The sequence below is a fragment of the Mesocricetus auratus genome, unplaced genomic scaffold (assembly GCF_017639785.1).
Source record: "Mesocricetus auratus isolate SY011 unplaced genomic scaffold, BCM_Maur_2.0 Super-Scaffold_100030, whole genome shotgun sequence".
Classification (NCBI taxonomy): domain Eukaryota; kingdom Metazoa; phylum Chordata; class Mammalia; order Rodentia; family Cricetidae; genus Mesocricetus; species Mesocricetus auratus.
The window spans coordinates 13,455,499-13,469,614 of record NW_024429211.1 but is presented as its reverse complement, the minus strand read 5'-3'; the positions used below and the strand labels follow the sequence as shown (position 1 = coordinate 13,469,614).

General features: G+C 50.2%; 1 protein-coding gene across 1 annotated transcript in view; it reads left to right on the top strand.

Moving 5' to 3' along the window:
- Nucleotides 1–14,116, top strand: part of Slc6a5 (solute carrier family 6 member 5) — a 55,882-nt gene that overhangs the window by 368 nt on the left and 41,398 nt on the right. Inside the window, 5 exon segments of the mRNA XM_013122862.3 lie at nucleotides 1,240–1,560; nucleotides 1,562–1,774; nucleotides 4,118–4,256; nucleotides 6,783–6,914; nucleotides 7,159–7,332. Of these exon segments, the coding sequence (XP_012978316.2) occupies nucleotides 1,240–1,560; nucleotides 1,562–1,774; nucleotides 4,118–4,256; nucleotides 6,783–6,914; nucleotides 7,159–7,332 (979 nt within the window).

The window sequence follows — 14,116 nt, the reverse complement described above, 5'->3', positions numbered from 1 at the left end:
TATCTGTGCAATAGGAGAGAGGCAGAGAACCATTTTGAAGTCCGGGAATTCTGTTCATACTTGGAAGCTTTGTCTGAGGGCAGAGAGAGGTTTCCTTAGCAGTTGGAGCAGAGAAGTCAGCCGCTCCAGATCCGGATCCCAGGCACTGTCCCTGGTGCTGAAAGTCAGGATTAGCGCACTCGCAAGTGGCTCTGGGTCTTAGGAGCTGTTGAGAAGGCCGGCTGGAGTCCAGGTATTGGGTTTCCTGTGCTTAAACTCAGTCTGTGCGTTTGTGAAGCGGGCTAACGGGGAGGTTTTCGGTTGAGGAGACGGCAACTTGATTAGTTTTACAGTGAACGAATTATTTATACTAACATGGAACTCTGGAAGGTAAACATGAAAAAGCCACAGGGGAAACCCACTGTTGGCAAGTCTTTACGTTCAACAGGGAGAAAACTAATGAAAATTATTGGCCAGTTTTGGTCCTCAGTCAAAAATCAGGGAAAAGAAGGATATCATATTCCTGGGAACGAACAGCAAAATAAAAATATTGGCAAGATCTGTATACATTTCTAGGGGTGTGAATTCAAGTGTAGAGGGTTTAAGGCTCAAAGCCAGTTACCACTTTGTGTGTTCTATCTGGTTTATTACTTCCGTGGTGGACTGTTTTTTGTTGGTAATGTTTTGATAAAAACCATTTATCCTTGACTTTGCTACCTGGGTGACCAAGGTAGGTTTGGAGTACTGGAGTTTGAATTAACCCATGTGGTTTGCAGTTGTGGTCTAGGCCAGAGCATCGGTTTTGTGATCGCAGCTTGTCTATGAGAAAAAGGGGGGGAGAGGCAATGTGCATTGTTGAATGACAAAGGAAATGGGGCGGAAAATTAAAGAATCTTTCCACAATGGTGAAGGGGATGTGGTACCCGTAGCCTTGATTTGAAATCCACAGAGGGCAGGGAGCTCCTGTCTGTAGGGTTATTTCTACACTGCCCGCCTCTTTTCCCCTTCCAAAAACCACTCGTGCTTCTTTCTTAGTTCATCCTCCAAGGGGGTGGGGGGACATTAACATCTTCGTGTCCCAGGGTTACAGAAGGCACTGGCGAGTCGAGAAACACCGATTCCGGTTGCTCCCCTGTGTATTTTGTGCCTGGACCCGGAATGCGTGCGTCTGTGTATGCAGACGCATATATGTATGTATATATTGTTTGATGCAGCCGTGACCTTTTTTTGTTTTGCACGAACTTGACGTTGTGTTTGCAGGATTGCAGTGCTCCTAAGGAAATGAACAAGCAGCCAACCAACAGCCTGGAGGCAGCAGTACCGGGCCACCGGGATAGCCCGCGTGCACCCAGGACCAGCCCTGAGCAGGACCTGCCAGCCACCGCCAACGCCGCGGTACCACGTGTGCCCAGGTCAGCTTCCACAGGCGCCCAAACTTTCCAGTCCGCGGATGCGAGAACCTGCGAGGCCCAGCAGCCCGGAGCAGGGTTTTGTAAACTCAGCAGCCCCCGGGCACAAGCGACCTCCGGGGCCCTCCGGGACTTAAGCGAAGGGCACAGCGCACAGGCCAACCCCCCCTCCCGCGGCCGCTGGGGCCAGCAACGCGCTGCACTGCAAGATCCCTGCTCTGCGTGGCCCGGAGGAGGACGTGAATGTGAGTGTGGGCAAGGGCACGCTGGAGCACAACAATACCCCAGCCGTGGGCTGGGTGAACATGAGCCAGAGCACAGTGGTGTTGGGTACCGATGGCATCGCGTCGGTGCTTCCGGGCAGCATGGCCACCACTACCATCCCGGTAAGCAGGTCACAAGCGGCTGTGCTGCCTGCTGCTCTCCAACCGCGCGAAGGAGACTTGGGCCCTGGCGGGTGCACGTATGCTCATGGGGAAACGTGTTGGCAATGCAGGTGGTGGATGCTGGAGTAAGCTTTGGGGCTTCGGAAGCTCGCACTGCTGGGGACGGGGGTGGGAGGGGGGTCAGGTCGTCAGTTAAGGTTTGGGGTGTGCAGTGACAGTGCCAGCAAGGTTCGGAATTGCCCTTCCCAGCCTCAGCGATAGAACCGGTGCAGATCCGTTAAATAAAAGCAGATAGATTCTGCATCTTGCCACAGACGCGAATCCCTGTCCTATCAATGTCTGGGTCTTTTCGTGTCTTTAAAAATAAAAAAAAACTCAGATTCAAAAAGAAGCCCAGAGACAAGCCTGGGGTGGTATGGGAGATGGATGGAGCCTATTTTGAGAGCTTTTCCTGGTGAGCCAAATGTACTACCTGTGAACTCTTAATGAGAGGCTGCTGAAGTTTATTAAACATCAGGGTCTCTTAACCTAGACCCTTCCAAATTTCAGTATCTAATTTAGAAAATTTCCCCTAACACAGGCCCTCTGAATTGTATAAGGTTCAGTTCAGGCCCTTTCCATTTGGATCTCTCCTGTATTTACCCCTTAACCCGAGAAAGGAAAAAAGCCTGCAGAGTGAACCCCAATCTCTGGACCAGTGAGAAAGGCAATTTTCCCTCTCTATAGGTTTCCGTTTGATCCGTCTCAGCCCAGCGATTTCCTTCTCAGATTTCTTCTTTTCCTGTTTCAGGGATCCCAGCGCTTCCTCTAGCTTCCCCTCAACATTGGATCCATGGGCTAGGTGTGCGGCCAGAGCTCAGGCTGAGAGTGGGTCAGATTGTCACCTACCACCATGTACCATGTAGGGTTTAGAGAGCTAATCACCTGCATCCCAAACCCCAGAACTTACATTGTAGGAACTCAGACATCCAGCCATCAGAGTAACTAGAAATAACCCTGCATTGACACATTTCTTTACTTTGAGCATTTCTTTCTAGAACATTGTTCTGCATATCATATCGTAGGTGCTTCTAACAGCATGTACCCAACAGCGGAGTAGAAAATATGTTCCCCACACCTCCCTTTACCTCTGCACTGCGACAAAGCTGAGCTGTGTTGCAAGGTGGGGCTAGGGGTGGGGACTGTGTGTGGAGGAACAGCGATGGAACTTCAAAGAGAAGCCCAAGAGTCCCAATGTTTCAGCCCCTTCTGATGCTCATTCAGCCCTTCATCTTCCTCTCCCAGGCTGCCTTCTCTCTTGACCATCCATGGCTGCTTTATCTTCATTGAGCCAGAGAACCTTGGTGAAGAGTGACCTGGGGAGCAGGCTACCCCGGGGTCTGGATGTCAGGGACATTTTTAGAGTTCATGCAGGGTGCCCCCCCTCACTCATTTGGCTGAGGCTTCCTAGAATCAGGTCCACCTGAGCTTGGAGACATGAGCCCCGAGATTCACAGACTACTTAAGTTGGCAGATGCCTCAGAGAGGCCCCCACCGTCTGGATGTGAACACAGGCTGAGCCCCAGCCACTTGCAGGGAGTTGTCCTTGCTTACTTACTAGAAAGATCCAGCTCAGAAGTCATGGTTGCGGCTGTCTTTTCACACGTCAATCTTCTCTATTCTTTCTCTTGTTTCAACTCTAATTCTCGGTCCCGCCCATTTCCCTTGCTCCGGGGTTTGAAGGATGCACCTTTTAAAATTAGCTGACTAGACAGGTTTTGCCTGTATGTAAGCTTTGACAGTGAGGCAGGGGCTATGGCTGGCTTCAAGCATTAAATTCTTATTTCTGGCACACATTTTGAAGAAAGGGTTGAGGAGGGGTATGCGGTGAGGTTTTTTTTTTAATGGGGTTGGGGGAGGAATTGGTTAGGAACCTGCTTGCTGGGAACTCCAGGCATGATATTGGGGTTCTGCTTGCCAAATAAACAGTGAGAGGTTGGGTATGAAGGGACAGATGTGCTTGCTAACAGAGGACCAGGGTTTGGGGGGGAAGGCTGCTTGCTGGTGTGCCCTGACTGGAGGATTTGGGGAGACAGGGTCAGAGGACTGATTGAAGTGGATCTTTAGAATAAAATTTGGGGGCCTGCTTGCTAAAAGACTCAGTGCAGGGGTGAGGGGTGAGGGCTCTGCTCGTAGATGCATCCTTTTTTTCCGGATTTGGGGTCTTGCTTGCCGATGCATCCTCTTGGAAACCGGGGATCTGCTTGCGGGGGAAGGACCCTCAGCTGTTGGGGGAGGGCAGAATGGGGCCTGCTGAGGACCTATGTGGGTCTGCTATCCGACAATGTGCTTTTCCGCCCTCAGGAGGACGAGCAAGGGGATGAGAATAAGGCCCGAGGGAACTGGTCCAGCAAACTGGACTTCATCCTGTCCATGGTGGGGTACGCAGTGGGGCTGGGCAATGTTTGGAGGTTTCCCTACCTGGCCTTCCAGAACGGGGGAGGTATGGCTTTTCAGCTCTTTCCGCGTGCGGAGGGGGCGGGCACTGGAGGGTTGGGGGATGCATCTGAAGACCTTAGGCGGAGGTTGGGAGGGGAGCTTGGAGCAGCCTGGGCTTCTGCAGGCCAGACTGCAGGAGCGAATGGAACTTGTTGGATTTCAGAGTGGAGATGGGTTCAGCTGAGGCATAGGGATCCTCTTCGGGATCCTCTACCGGCCAAGGCTGGGGACTGGGTCTCCCTCCAGGAGTACAGGAAAGCAGGGATGTTTGAACTCGAGTTTGAGGCCATCAGTCTGCAAGCCTGTACTTGATTGCGGGAAATGCACTTTAGAGTCGGATGCCCTGCGGTCCTGGAAGTCGAATTATGTCCGGCTTAAGGTCGTAACTGGGAAATCCGAGCTTCCTTCTAGGTTGGAGGCTGAGAAAAGGACAATTGTGGCAGTCTGCAGGGTGCGAGCCAGCTAGCAGTGGGGGGCTTGGGGTGTGCCTAATCAGAGGTTTCTCAGGAGAACCCCACCCCAACACCCGTTCTGGAGAAGAGGCAGGGGGGTGATTTGATTTTAGCTCAATCGTTTAGCAACGATGAACCTTCTTCCACGTGTCCTCACCGTATGAACGACGCTTCCTTTGAAAGACGAGCGGGGGCGCCAAGGAGCACGCATTAGAACTCACTGGATATGGGGTGTACCTGCCAGGAAGGGGCTCAACACAGTCAGGGTCCGTTGGCTTGCCACCTGAGGTCCAGGGACGGGGCTGGCTGCTAGATCCAGGACAGCTGACAGGGACCCTCCAGGAAGTCAGCCTCTACTGGACCAAAGGTGCAAGGAACGCGCCCCTCGCCTAGTCCTCTGGCCCGGGTTTAGGTCCGCTCCAGGAGGTATTTGGTGTCTGGAGTGGAACCCGTGCTGCAGCAGGGCGCAGCTACGGTGTGAAATAGAAGACACCCTCCTCCACGCCCCGCACCTCCAGCTCCGAACAGGAAACTTGACAAGTACTAATGCGGCCTGCGGGGTGTTGGCAATCAGAGGTGCCCCGGAAACTGAGAGGGCATAAGTGCCCCAGCTGGGTTTTCATTATTTTTCTTTCCCTAGTGAGGGCCGGAGGGCGGGAGGAGGTGCTGGTCCTAGGGCTGCAGGAACCCGGGACGGGGTTGGTGTGTGGGGATGGAGCAAGGAGAGATCCAACAGAGCGCTTTTGCCCGCTGCTCAAATGTCCGCCCTTGATTCCTCCAGTCCTGAGGGCCTTCAAGGGACTGCAGAGAAAAGCCGGGTTTTGTCCGCAGTGCGGCTCAGGCGCCCTACAGAAAGAGTGGGGAGCTTGGCTCTACCTCCCCAGGACAGGAGGGGTCTCACAAAAAAAAGAAGGATTTTTATGTTATTTTTAAAATTTTCTATCCAGCCGGGCGTTGGTGGTGTAAGCCTTTAATCCCAGCACTCGGCAGGCAGAGGCAGGCGGATCTCTGTGAGTTCGAGACCAGCCTGGTCTACAGAGCGAGCTCCAGGACAGGTTCCAAAACAATACAGAGAAACCCTGTCTCGAAAAACCAAAAAAAAAAAAAAATCTATACCGAAAGAGGAGAGAGGAAGCCCAAAGCTACAGCCCAGTAGTTCCTGGGACCTGTCTGGAGACTACAGCAGGAAATGCCCTTCTGCAGGACCAACCCGGAAGAAGTCAGGAGGAAGGGGAGGAATGTAGTTCCCTCAACTGAGCACAGGTTTCTGGACTCTGTCATCTCTACTCCCCAAAGTGACCTTGACTCCTGTGAGAATGTCCCTGGTAATTCCCTCCAGACCCGAGAATCCCTGCAGAGAAAGAACTCTCCAGAATCCAGCAAGGCAGCAGAGGCCCTGCAGCTTTTCTGGGCCTTTTGAGGAACAGAGTTGTAAGAGAAACGCTTCTGTGGGCTCACAATCTAGACAAGACAGCCACATAAATATTCTGAACCGAAGGGTACTTGGGGCCAGGGGCCAGGGGTGGGGGTGGGGAGCTTCTCCCCAGAAGCAGGGCTGAGGCATGAGTCTGGAGCTGAGAAGGGAGTTGGAGGGCAACACCTCTGCAGTGTTGGTGTGTGTGTGGGCAGGGTCTCGGCTGAGTGAGTGGCTGTCCCGCTGCCCTCAGGCAGAACAGGCCAAGCTCTGGTGGGGTGAAGGTGTGTGGTGCCCTTGGACTCCTGTACAAGAGGCTTCCCAAATCCAGCTTAGCTGAGCCATAGGCCCGGTGAAAGGCGTGGATTTATGGAAAAAAAATGCTTAATTTGGATGGGAAATGAGGCACTGTAAAGAACGAATGACCATTAGCACACATCTTCTTGTCTGGTATAGGAAACTGAAGCAAGAATTGTGTTCCCACAGATGTTTTTATGGTTTTTGGAAGCCGGCCCGAAACTACCCTATGGGTGCCTTCTGCTGAGCTGGGACATCCAAAGCCTCTTCAGTTTATTCTGAGGTGCCCAGCCCCAGCCCAGAGGGTTAAGTTGGGCCAGAGCCCTGCCTGTGCCTTCTGACTCTTTCTTCCCCCTGTCTTTCCAAGGCGCCTTCCTCATCCCTTACCTGATGATGCTAGCGCTGGCTGGCTTGCCTATCTTCTTCCTAGAGGTATCACTGGGCCAGTTTGCCAGCCAGGGGCCCGTGTCTGTGTGGAAGGCCATCCCAGCTCTACAGGGTGAGTGCAGCTCTCCTCTCTGCCTCCTGGCCCTCCCTCCCCTGCCGCCTCCCAGACCAAGGTGGGGGAAGACCTGCTTTGCCCTTCCTCCCCCTTGGTCATCCCTGCCCTTGGCAGCCCGTCTGTGTTTCCCTGGTAGACGGAGTCCATTGTCTGTGCATCCACCCGAGTGGGACATCTGCGTGGGTGAGAGCCTCGCGCGGGGTTTGGGATGACGTCAACACGGGCAACTTTGCCTTTGCAGGCTGTGGCATCGCGATGCTCATCATCTCCGTCCTCATAGCCATATACTACAACGTGATCATTTGCTACACACTCTTCTACCTGTTTGCCTCCTTTGTGTCTGTGCTGCCCTGGGGCTCCTGCAACAACCCATGGAACACGCCGGAATGCAAAGATAAAACCAAGCTTTTACTAGGTACGTCTGGACCTGCTTTAGCCGTATGTGTTTCTATGCAACTCAGTCATCCAGCAGAGACCCAGTGAGCACCTAATGCGCCGGTAAGGCCCTCTACTGGGTTGTGGGGGCACAGAGGTGAATTCAAATGCCCAAACACGCTTAGCTCTAACATTTAAAAAGCTCATGGCTAGGGGCTGGGAGAGAAAAAATGTCTTGTTTGGTGTTTGCTAAATGTGCAGAGTTTGGGATGCTGACTTTATTAGAGTGGGTTAATCCGGGACACTGGCAGTTTTACCACATCTAGGACCTTTCTTTGTCTTATAGAGTGTTTGTCAGTCTAGCTGTGTGATCTGGGGAGGGAGTTAGGAAGCCTTCTTGGCTTTTATTTTTATTTTTTTTCCAAGGTCCTCCTTGGCAGACTTCTGAAAACAATGCCACAAGTTTTAGAATCCAGGAACCCCATACATGTGATCCCTGAGGTCTGAGTACAGACTCTGCTAGAAATGTATGTAGTATGAGGGCCAGGGCGAGGGCTGCCTGCTGCCTGCTGTGGGGAGAAAGGAAAATTGTGCTGGGTGTGTGAAATCCACGGGGTCCAGGAGTCTGGAGATACATCTTCAGCTTATTGGGTGGAAGAAAAAATGAATGCCTCCTGGGGTTGACCACAGAAAACACTGTGGGTGGGGGTGTCATACGGCAGCAGCTGTGAAAGTGTTAAAGTCCATGGCGGTGGCGGTGGTGGTGGGTGGTGTCAGTCACTTTGGAAAACTATGGCCGTTTACATGGGTACCAGGTTTTCCATGCAAGGTGGGTTCTCACTGAGACCAGTAGCATCTGATCTCTGTGATTCGTTGTCAGCACTCACTTCCCCGAACAGCTCCTTCCCCCTACAGAGCCCACTACCTTGCAAAACTTGGACACTATTTGCCCCTGTGGGTGTGTTAGCAGCATAAAATGAGTTCTTCCCTCCTGCCTTAGTTACTTTCTGTTGCTATGATGAAACACCATGGCTAAAGGTGCGTTTGGAAAGGATGAGTTTATTTCGCCTTATGGTTCCATTGTGAGGGAAGGCAAAGGGACAATTGTCAGGCATGGTAGAAGGAGCAGGAAACCGAGAGATCGCATCAGGAAATAGAGAACAAACTGGAAAGTGTTTTCACGGTGTGAAGAGAAGCCATGACCATGGCAACACAAACAAAAGGAAGCATTTAATTGGGGCATCTTATAGTTTCAGAGGTTTAGTCCATTGTCTTCAGGGTGGGTGGGGAACACAGGCAGCATGTAGGCAGACATGGTGTTGGAGAAGTAGCTGAGAGCTCTGCATGCAGATCCTCAGGCGTGCAGAGTTTGGACTGAAGGGAAGCATGTCTACTGTTCCTCTCTCGGTCTTATTCAGAGCTTCTTCAGATGGAGGCTTCATGTGGTGTGTGTGTGTGTGTGTGTGTGTGTGTGTGTGTGTGTGTGTGTGTGTGACACGAAAACTCGAGACTTCAGCAGGCGACATGAAGACAGAGAGAGACTGGGCCTGGTGTGGGCTTTGGGAACCTCAAAACCCACCATAGTGACACACTTCCTCCAACAAGGCCACACCCACGCCAACAAAGCTTCATCTTCCAGTCCTTCCCAAGTAGTACTGCTCCCTGATGACTAAGCATTTAAATATATGAGCCCACAGGGGTCATTCTTATTCAAACGATTACATAAACCCTCAAGCCTGCTTCCTCCAGCAAGGCCATACCTGCTAAACCTCCCCAAACAGCACTGGGGACCAAGTGTTCAAATACACTACGGGGGGCCGGGGGGACGGAGGGGGGAGGGGGAGGGGGATCTCTCACTGAAATCCCCACACCTCCTATAGTTCCAAGATATTGTTCCATATCTAAGGACACAGTTCACACTGTAGGTATCCCATTCAAGTACTAACCAGGCCCGACCCTGCTTAGATTCTGAGATCAGACTAGATCCGGCACGTTCAGGGTGGTATGGCTGTAGACTGCACTGTAGTGTTTTTACACATGCAAGTAACACACACACACACCACACCCAGCCTCCACTTCTGAATGAGACCAAGAGAGGAGCAGTAGAGATGCAAAGCACACCACACCTAGAAGTGCTCGGGAATGGGGGGTGGGCGCTTGCACAGGTTCCCAAGTACAAGCTTCCACTCTGAATGTATGACTAAGTGTCCCTCAATATCTGTGGGACTAGTGTCCTCATCTCTACTGTTTCCCTCTTTCTAGTTGTTTCTTAAAAAAAATACAAAAACCTCTTCACTCTTTGGGGGCTCTGCCCCCTCCTCAAGTCCATGAAAGCCAAGCCTAAAGCTTTCGAGATAGGTGACCAGAAACTGCATTGAACCCCCAGCTCTGGAATGCCAGGGCCCTGCACTGTGGTATGCATTTTTTACTTAGTTTTTTGTTTCTACTTAGCATGAAAAAGGCTGTGTAAGTGCTCTGTCTTATGGCAGAGTTTCTTAAAGGAGCCATATTTCCTTTTTCTTTTAGCTTTCTCAGGCCCTATGTGGAAATTTAGCCTCATGTTGGAATACCAATATGTAGGTTTTTGTTTTTCTCTTTGCTCTTTGGGGTTCCACCACCCAACTCCCAAATAAATACATTGAGACTTATCCTTACTCATGAATGCCCAACCTTAGCTTGGCTTGTTTCTAGCCAGCTTTTCTAACTTAAATTTCCTGTTTCTCCTTAACTTTATTTTTTGTTTTGTTTTGTTTTGTTTGTTTTTTGTTTTTCAAGACAGGGTTTCTCTGTATGGCTTTGGAGACTGTCCTGGAACTCACTCTGGAGACCAGACAGACCTCAAACTCACAGAGATCCGCCTGCCTCTGCCTCCCAAGTGCTGGAATTAAAGGCATGCACCACTGTAAGCCAACCAATGTAATGTGGAAACAAATATTTTTATTAACAGGAGAAAGCACTTACACACAAGCTGGGAGATCAGAAGCATGGCAGACTTCCAAGAGAGAGAGGTTTTCCTTTTACTTTCCTTAAATATCTCACCTGTACCCATCCCCTGTCCACCAAGGGACATGGACAATATTGTAGGCTCACCCCTACATGCCCCAACGCCTGGCTTCCTTAATTACATCTTGCCTCTGGGCTTTTACCTTTCTTTATTCTATATATCTTTCTTTCCTCCTCCTTACTCTGTGGCTGGCTGTGTGGCTGTGTGGCTGTGTGCCTGGCCCTTGGTGTCCTCCTCTCCTCTTTTTCTTGCTCCTGGATCTCCTCACTCTTCTTCCTAGATTTCTCCTATTTATTCTCTCGACTGGCAGCCCCGCCTCTTTCTCTCTCCTGCCGAGCTATTGGTATTTCAGCTTTTTATGAGACCAATTAGGTGTTTTAGACATGCAAAGTAACACAGCTTTACAGAGCTAAGCAAATACAACATAAAAGAGTGCAACACACCTTTGCATCATTAAACAGATATTCCTCAGAATAAACTCATTCATATTCCACAGCTCCTCTTGATAGTTTTCTCAGGGTAGGATGGCGGCACCCAAGTCTGGGAGTTACATATCAGAATCACCTGGGAATGAGCACTATCACTTAAGGAACAATACTGATGGATTAAAAACCAGACTGTGGCAATCAGCCTAGGGGTCAGTATTTCAAGAAAATGTCTCAGATCTGGACTCAGGACATACCTCAGTTGAGAGAGCATTTGCCTAGGATTCATGAAACCCTGGTTTGAGCCACAGCAAGGCCTAAACTTGGTGTGGTGTGGCAGCACGTGCCTATGACCATCCCAGCAACCTGGAGACGGAGCAGGAGGGATGGAAGTTCAAAGTCATCAAGTTTTGGGTGGACGTGGGTTACACGAGGGCCAGCCTCAACAAAGAACCAGTATTTTTTTGCTCAGGTCCAAGCCAACGCAGGAAATGCCAGGCTGGAAGTTGCTGACTTCCTTTTTTTTTTCTCGATGTTGCGGACTGAACCCAGACATGTGATCTGCCATTGAATAACACCCTCCCCAGTCCAGGACAACAGTTTTGGAATGCACAGACCCACGTTCTTAGCACTAGGCCGCAGTTACCACTTATCGTCTGTGCTCTTGGAGAGACCCCACTTTGTAGCTCTTCCCAGAATGACAACCAGCAATCAGCTGCCAGAATGTCTTCCTGGAAACAACTGCCAAGTTTAGAGCAAGCACACTTTCCAGGAACTGCAGTCTGGAGTGCAGACACCTCACGCCCTAACCCATCCCAGAGCCTTGCTTGCCCTTGCCAGACTATGGCTGGAAGGGAAGTCACTTTCTATGAGTAAGTGCTGGATCAAGCTGTTGGCTGGATTCAGGCTCCAAGAATGCATCCCAGAGCTTGCCTGAGAGACAACATGGTCAGTGTGTCCTGTAGCTGTCCCCCAAGCGAGAGTCATTCAGGAACACAATTCTACCGATGAGGTCCACTGTTGTCTTTGAAGCATTGATCTCTGTGAGAAGCTCTTTCATTGAATTGCCAGTGTTAATATGGACAACAAGCCTATACAGGCGCTTCTTCATGGTTTCCATTGTACAGGTGAAAAACCTGGAGCATAAGCTCTGAATGAGGTGTCTGGTCGACTGGAGTCCACGTGTGCATGTCCTTCAATGCCATGGACTCAACTTCAGTGCTGAAAGCTTCCTAGTCAGCAAGGCTGGTCCATAAGTGACGTTCCCATCCTTCTTGACTAGAGCCCTATGAATTACAGATGCCAGGCGACATGATCTTTTTTTTTCTAGGTGGCTAAGTACATTTTCAAACTTTATTTTATTTTTTTAAAGATTTATTTATTTATTACATATACAGTGTTCTGCCTACATACCAGAAGATGGCACCAGATTGAATTGTAGATGGTTGTGAGCCACCATGTTGTTGCTGGGAATTGAACTCAGGACCTCTGGAAGAGCAGTCAGTGCTCTTAACCTCTGAGCCATCTCTCCAGCCCCATTTTCAAACTTTAAATTGCAAGGTAGACCCAGTTCTGGACTTCGGACCCTGAGACCCCCCCCCAGATTTCTGCCTGTCCAGGGTGTTTAAAGATCTGTTGATCCTTGTGTTCTAGCGAGTCCCGGCAAAATGACGTCATCCTGGGTGTTTCCTAAGCAATGTTTATGGCTGAGATATAAAGGAAGCTTATGTACACAATAGTTAAGGGAGTGATTCTACATGGAGGCATCCGTGCAAAGGGAAAATTAGAGGCCTTGTAAGTTCTGCACAAAATGACTAATTGCAACCACAGTCACAGTATTGGAAAACAGCTTAGTATTCATAGTTCAAATAAATTTTGGACTCATACAAAGGATATGGTATTCTATCTGTAATCTCTAAAATAATTATTCATAAATACAGCATGGGGAAATCCTTGCTACGTCATATTAAATGTAAGATGTATGCTCGTGGTGGGATTTTATCTCTCTCTTTTTTTTTTTTTTTTGGTTTTTATGAGATAGGGTTTCTCTGTATTGTTTTGGAGGCTGTCGGTCCAGCCCGGCCTCGAACTCACAGAGATCTGCCTGCCTCTGCCTCCCGAGTGCTGGGATTAAAGGCGTGCACCATCACAATACCGACATGGATGGAAAACAAAAGAATGTTAGTAACTTTTGGGCCATTCTTTGCTCCATTTTCTGTCATAGGCATGCATTTATTGTGCAGTTTATATGGGTGTGTTTATCCTTTTTAAAGAGACCTGGGTATGATAGGCTGGGCCAGGCACATGGATGGTGCCCCAAGTGACAGGCCTGGTTTGGCTTCATGTCAGCTTGAAGTAAACCCAAGAGGCAGAGGGATGGAGGCCTGGCATGACTAGGCCTCCGCTCACCAGCTATACACAGGGCCAGAGCTCAAAGCACAGACAATGGGCAGAGTTTACTCTTATGCCCAGGAGCCTGTGGATGAGTCAGAGACGGCAACATTCTTAGCCAGTGTTCATTTTGGTTGTTTGTTTGTTAGTTAAATAAAACAAAGTATCAGCCTGCCCCCCTCCACACGCCTACCCTCTCAGCCTCTGCATCACCTGCACATGGGTGGATTCTACACCTGGAGTCAGGCCCTTCTTGGTAGGAGTTGTCACTCCTGTTGTGGTTTTGAGATGACTTAGAAAAGGCGACAGTCGCCTGATCTGCAGAGACACGGGTGGCTTTAGAGCCCTTCTGCTTGGTCCAGCTATTGGAAGTCGAGACAATAGCTTTTCCCGTGCCATCCCCAAGATGGACGCACAAGCTAGGCTTCTTTGCGAGATGGGCCTCCTGCCCTCAACTCCATCAGTGCTTCCCAAATGACCATATAGCACACTCCCCCTGCCCTAAAATCAACTCCTTTTCCCCAGCCTGGCATTCTCCCAGGAGAGGTGATGAATGAATGAAAGGCTTGACACGGCCACCTTCACACACAGTGGGTGGAGGTTTGTCCCATGCCTGGTGCTGATGGGATCATGGCCGTCCGATTGCGTAAGTCACCTCGCAGAAGCTAAGTACTGTGCCCACTCCAGCCTGAGACCAGCCCTGGGTCTACCTACAGATTGAGGTAGATTATGCCCAGTCTTTTCATCTACGTTGCCCTTCCTTCCTGTTTTTATTAAGATAAGGCTTTGCCCCGTGGTGCAGGCAGCAATCCTCCTGTCTCAGCTTCCTGTGTTACTAAGCTAGTATTGTCTAAGGTGCAGCTTGTGGGACAGGCTACTGCTTAGGCTGGCAGCCTTCCGAGGATCCTCAATGGAGGACAATTTGTCCCTGCCCTGCGGAATGAGTCCAGCCGCTGTTTTGTGCAAACAGGGCTTTAGCTGGGTCAGCTCAAATGGGAACAGTA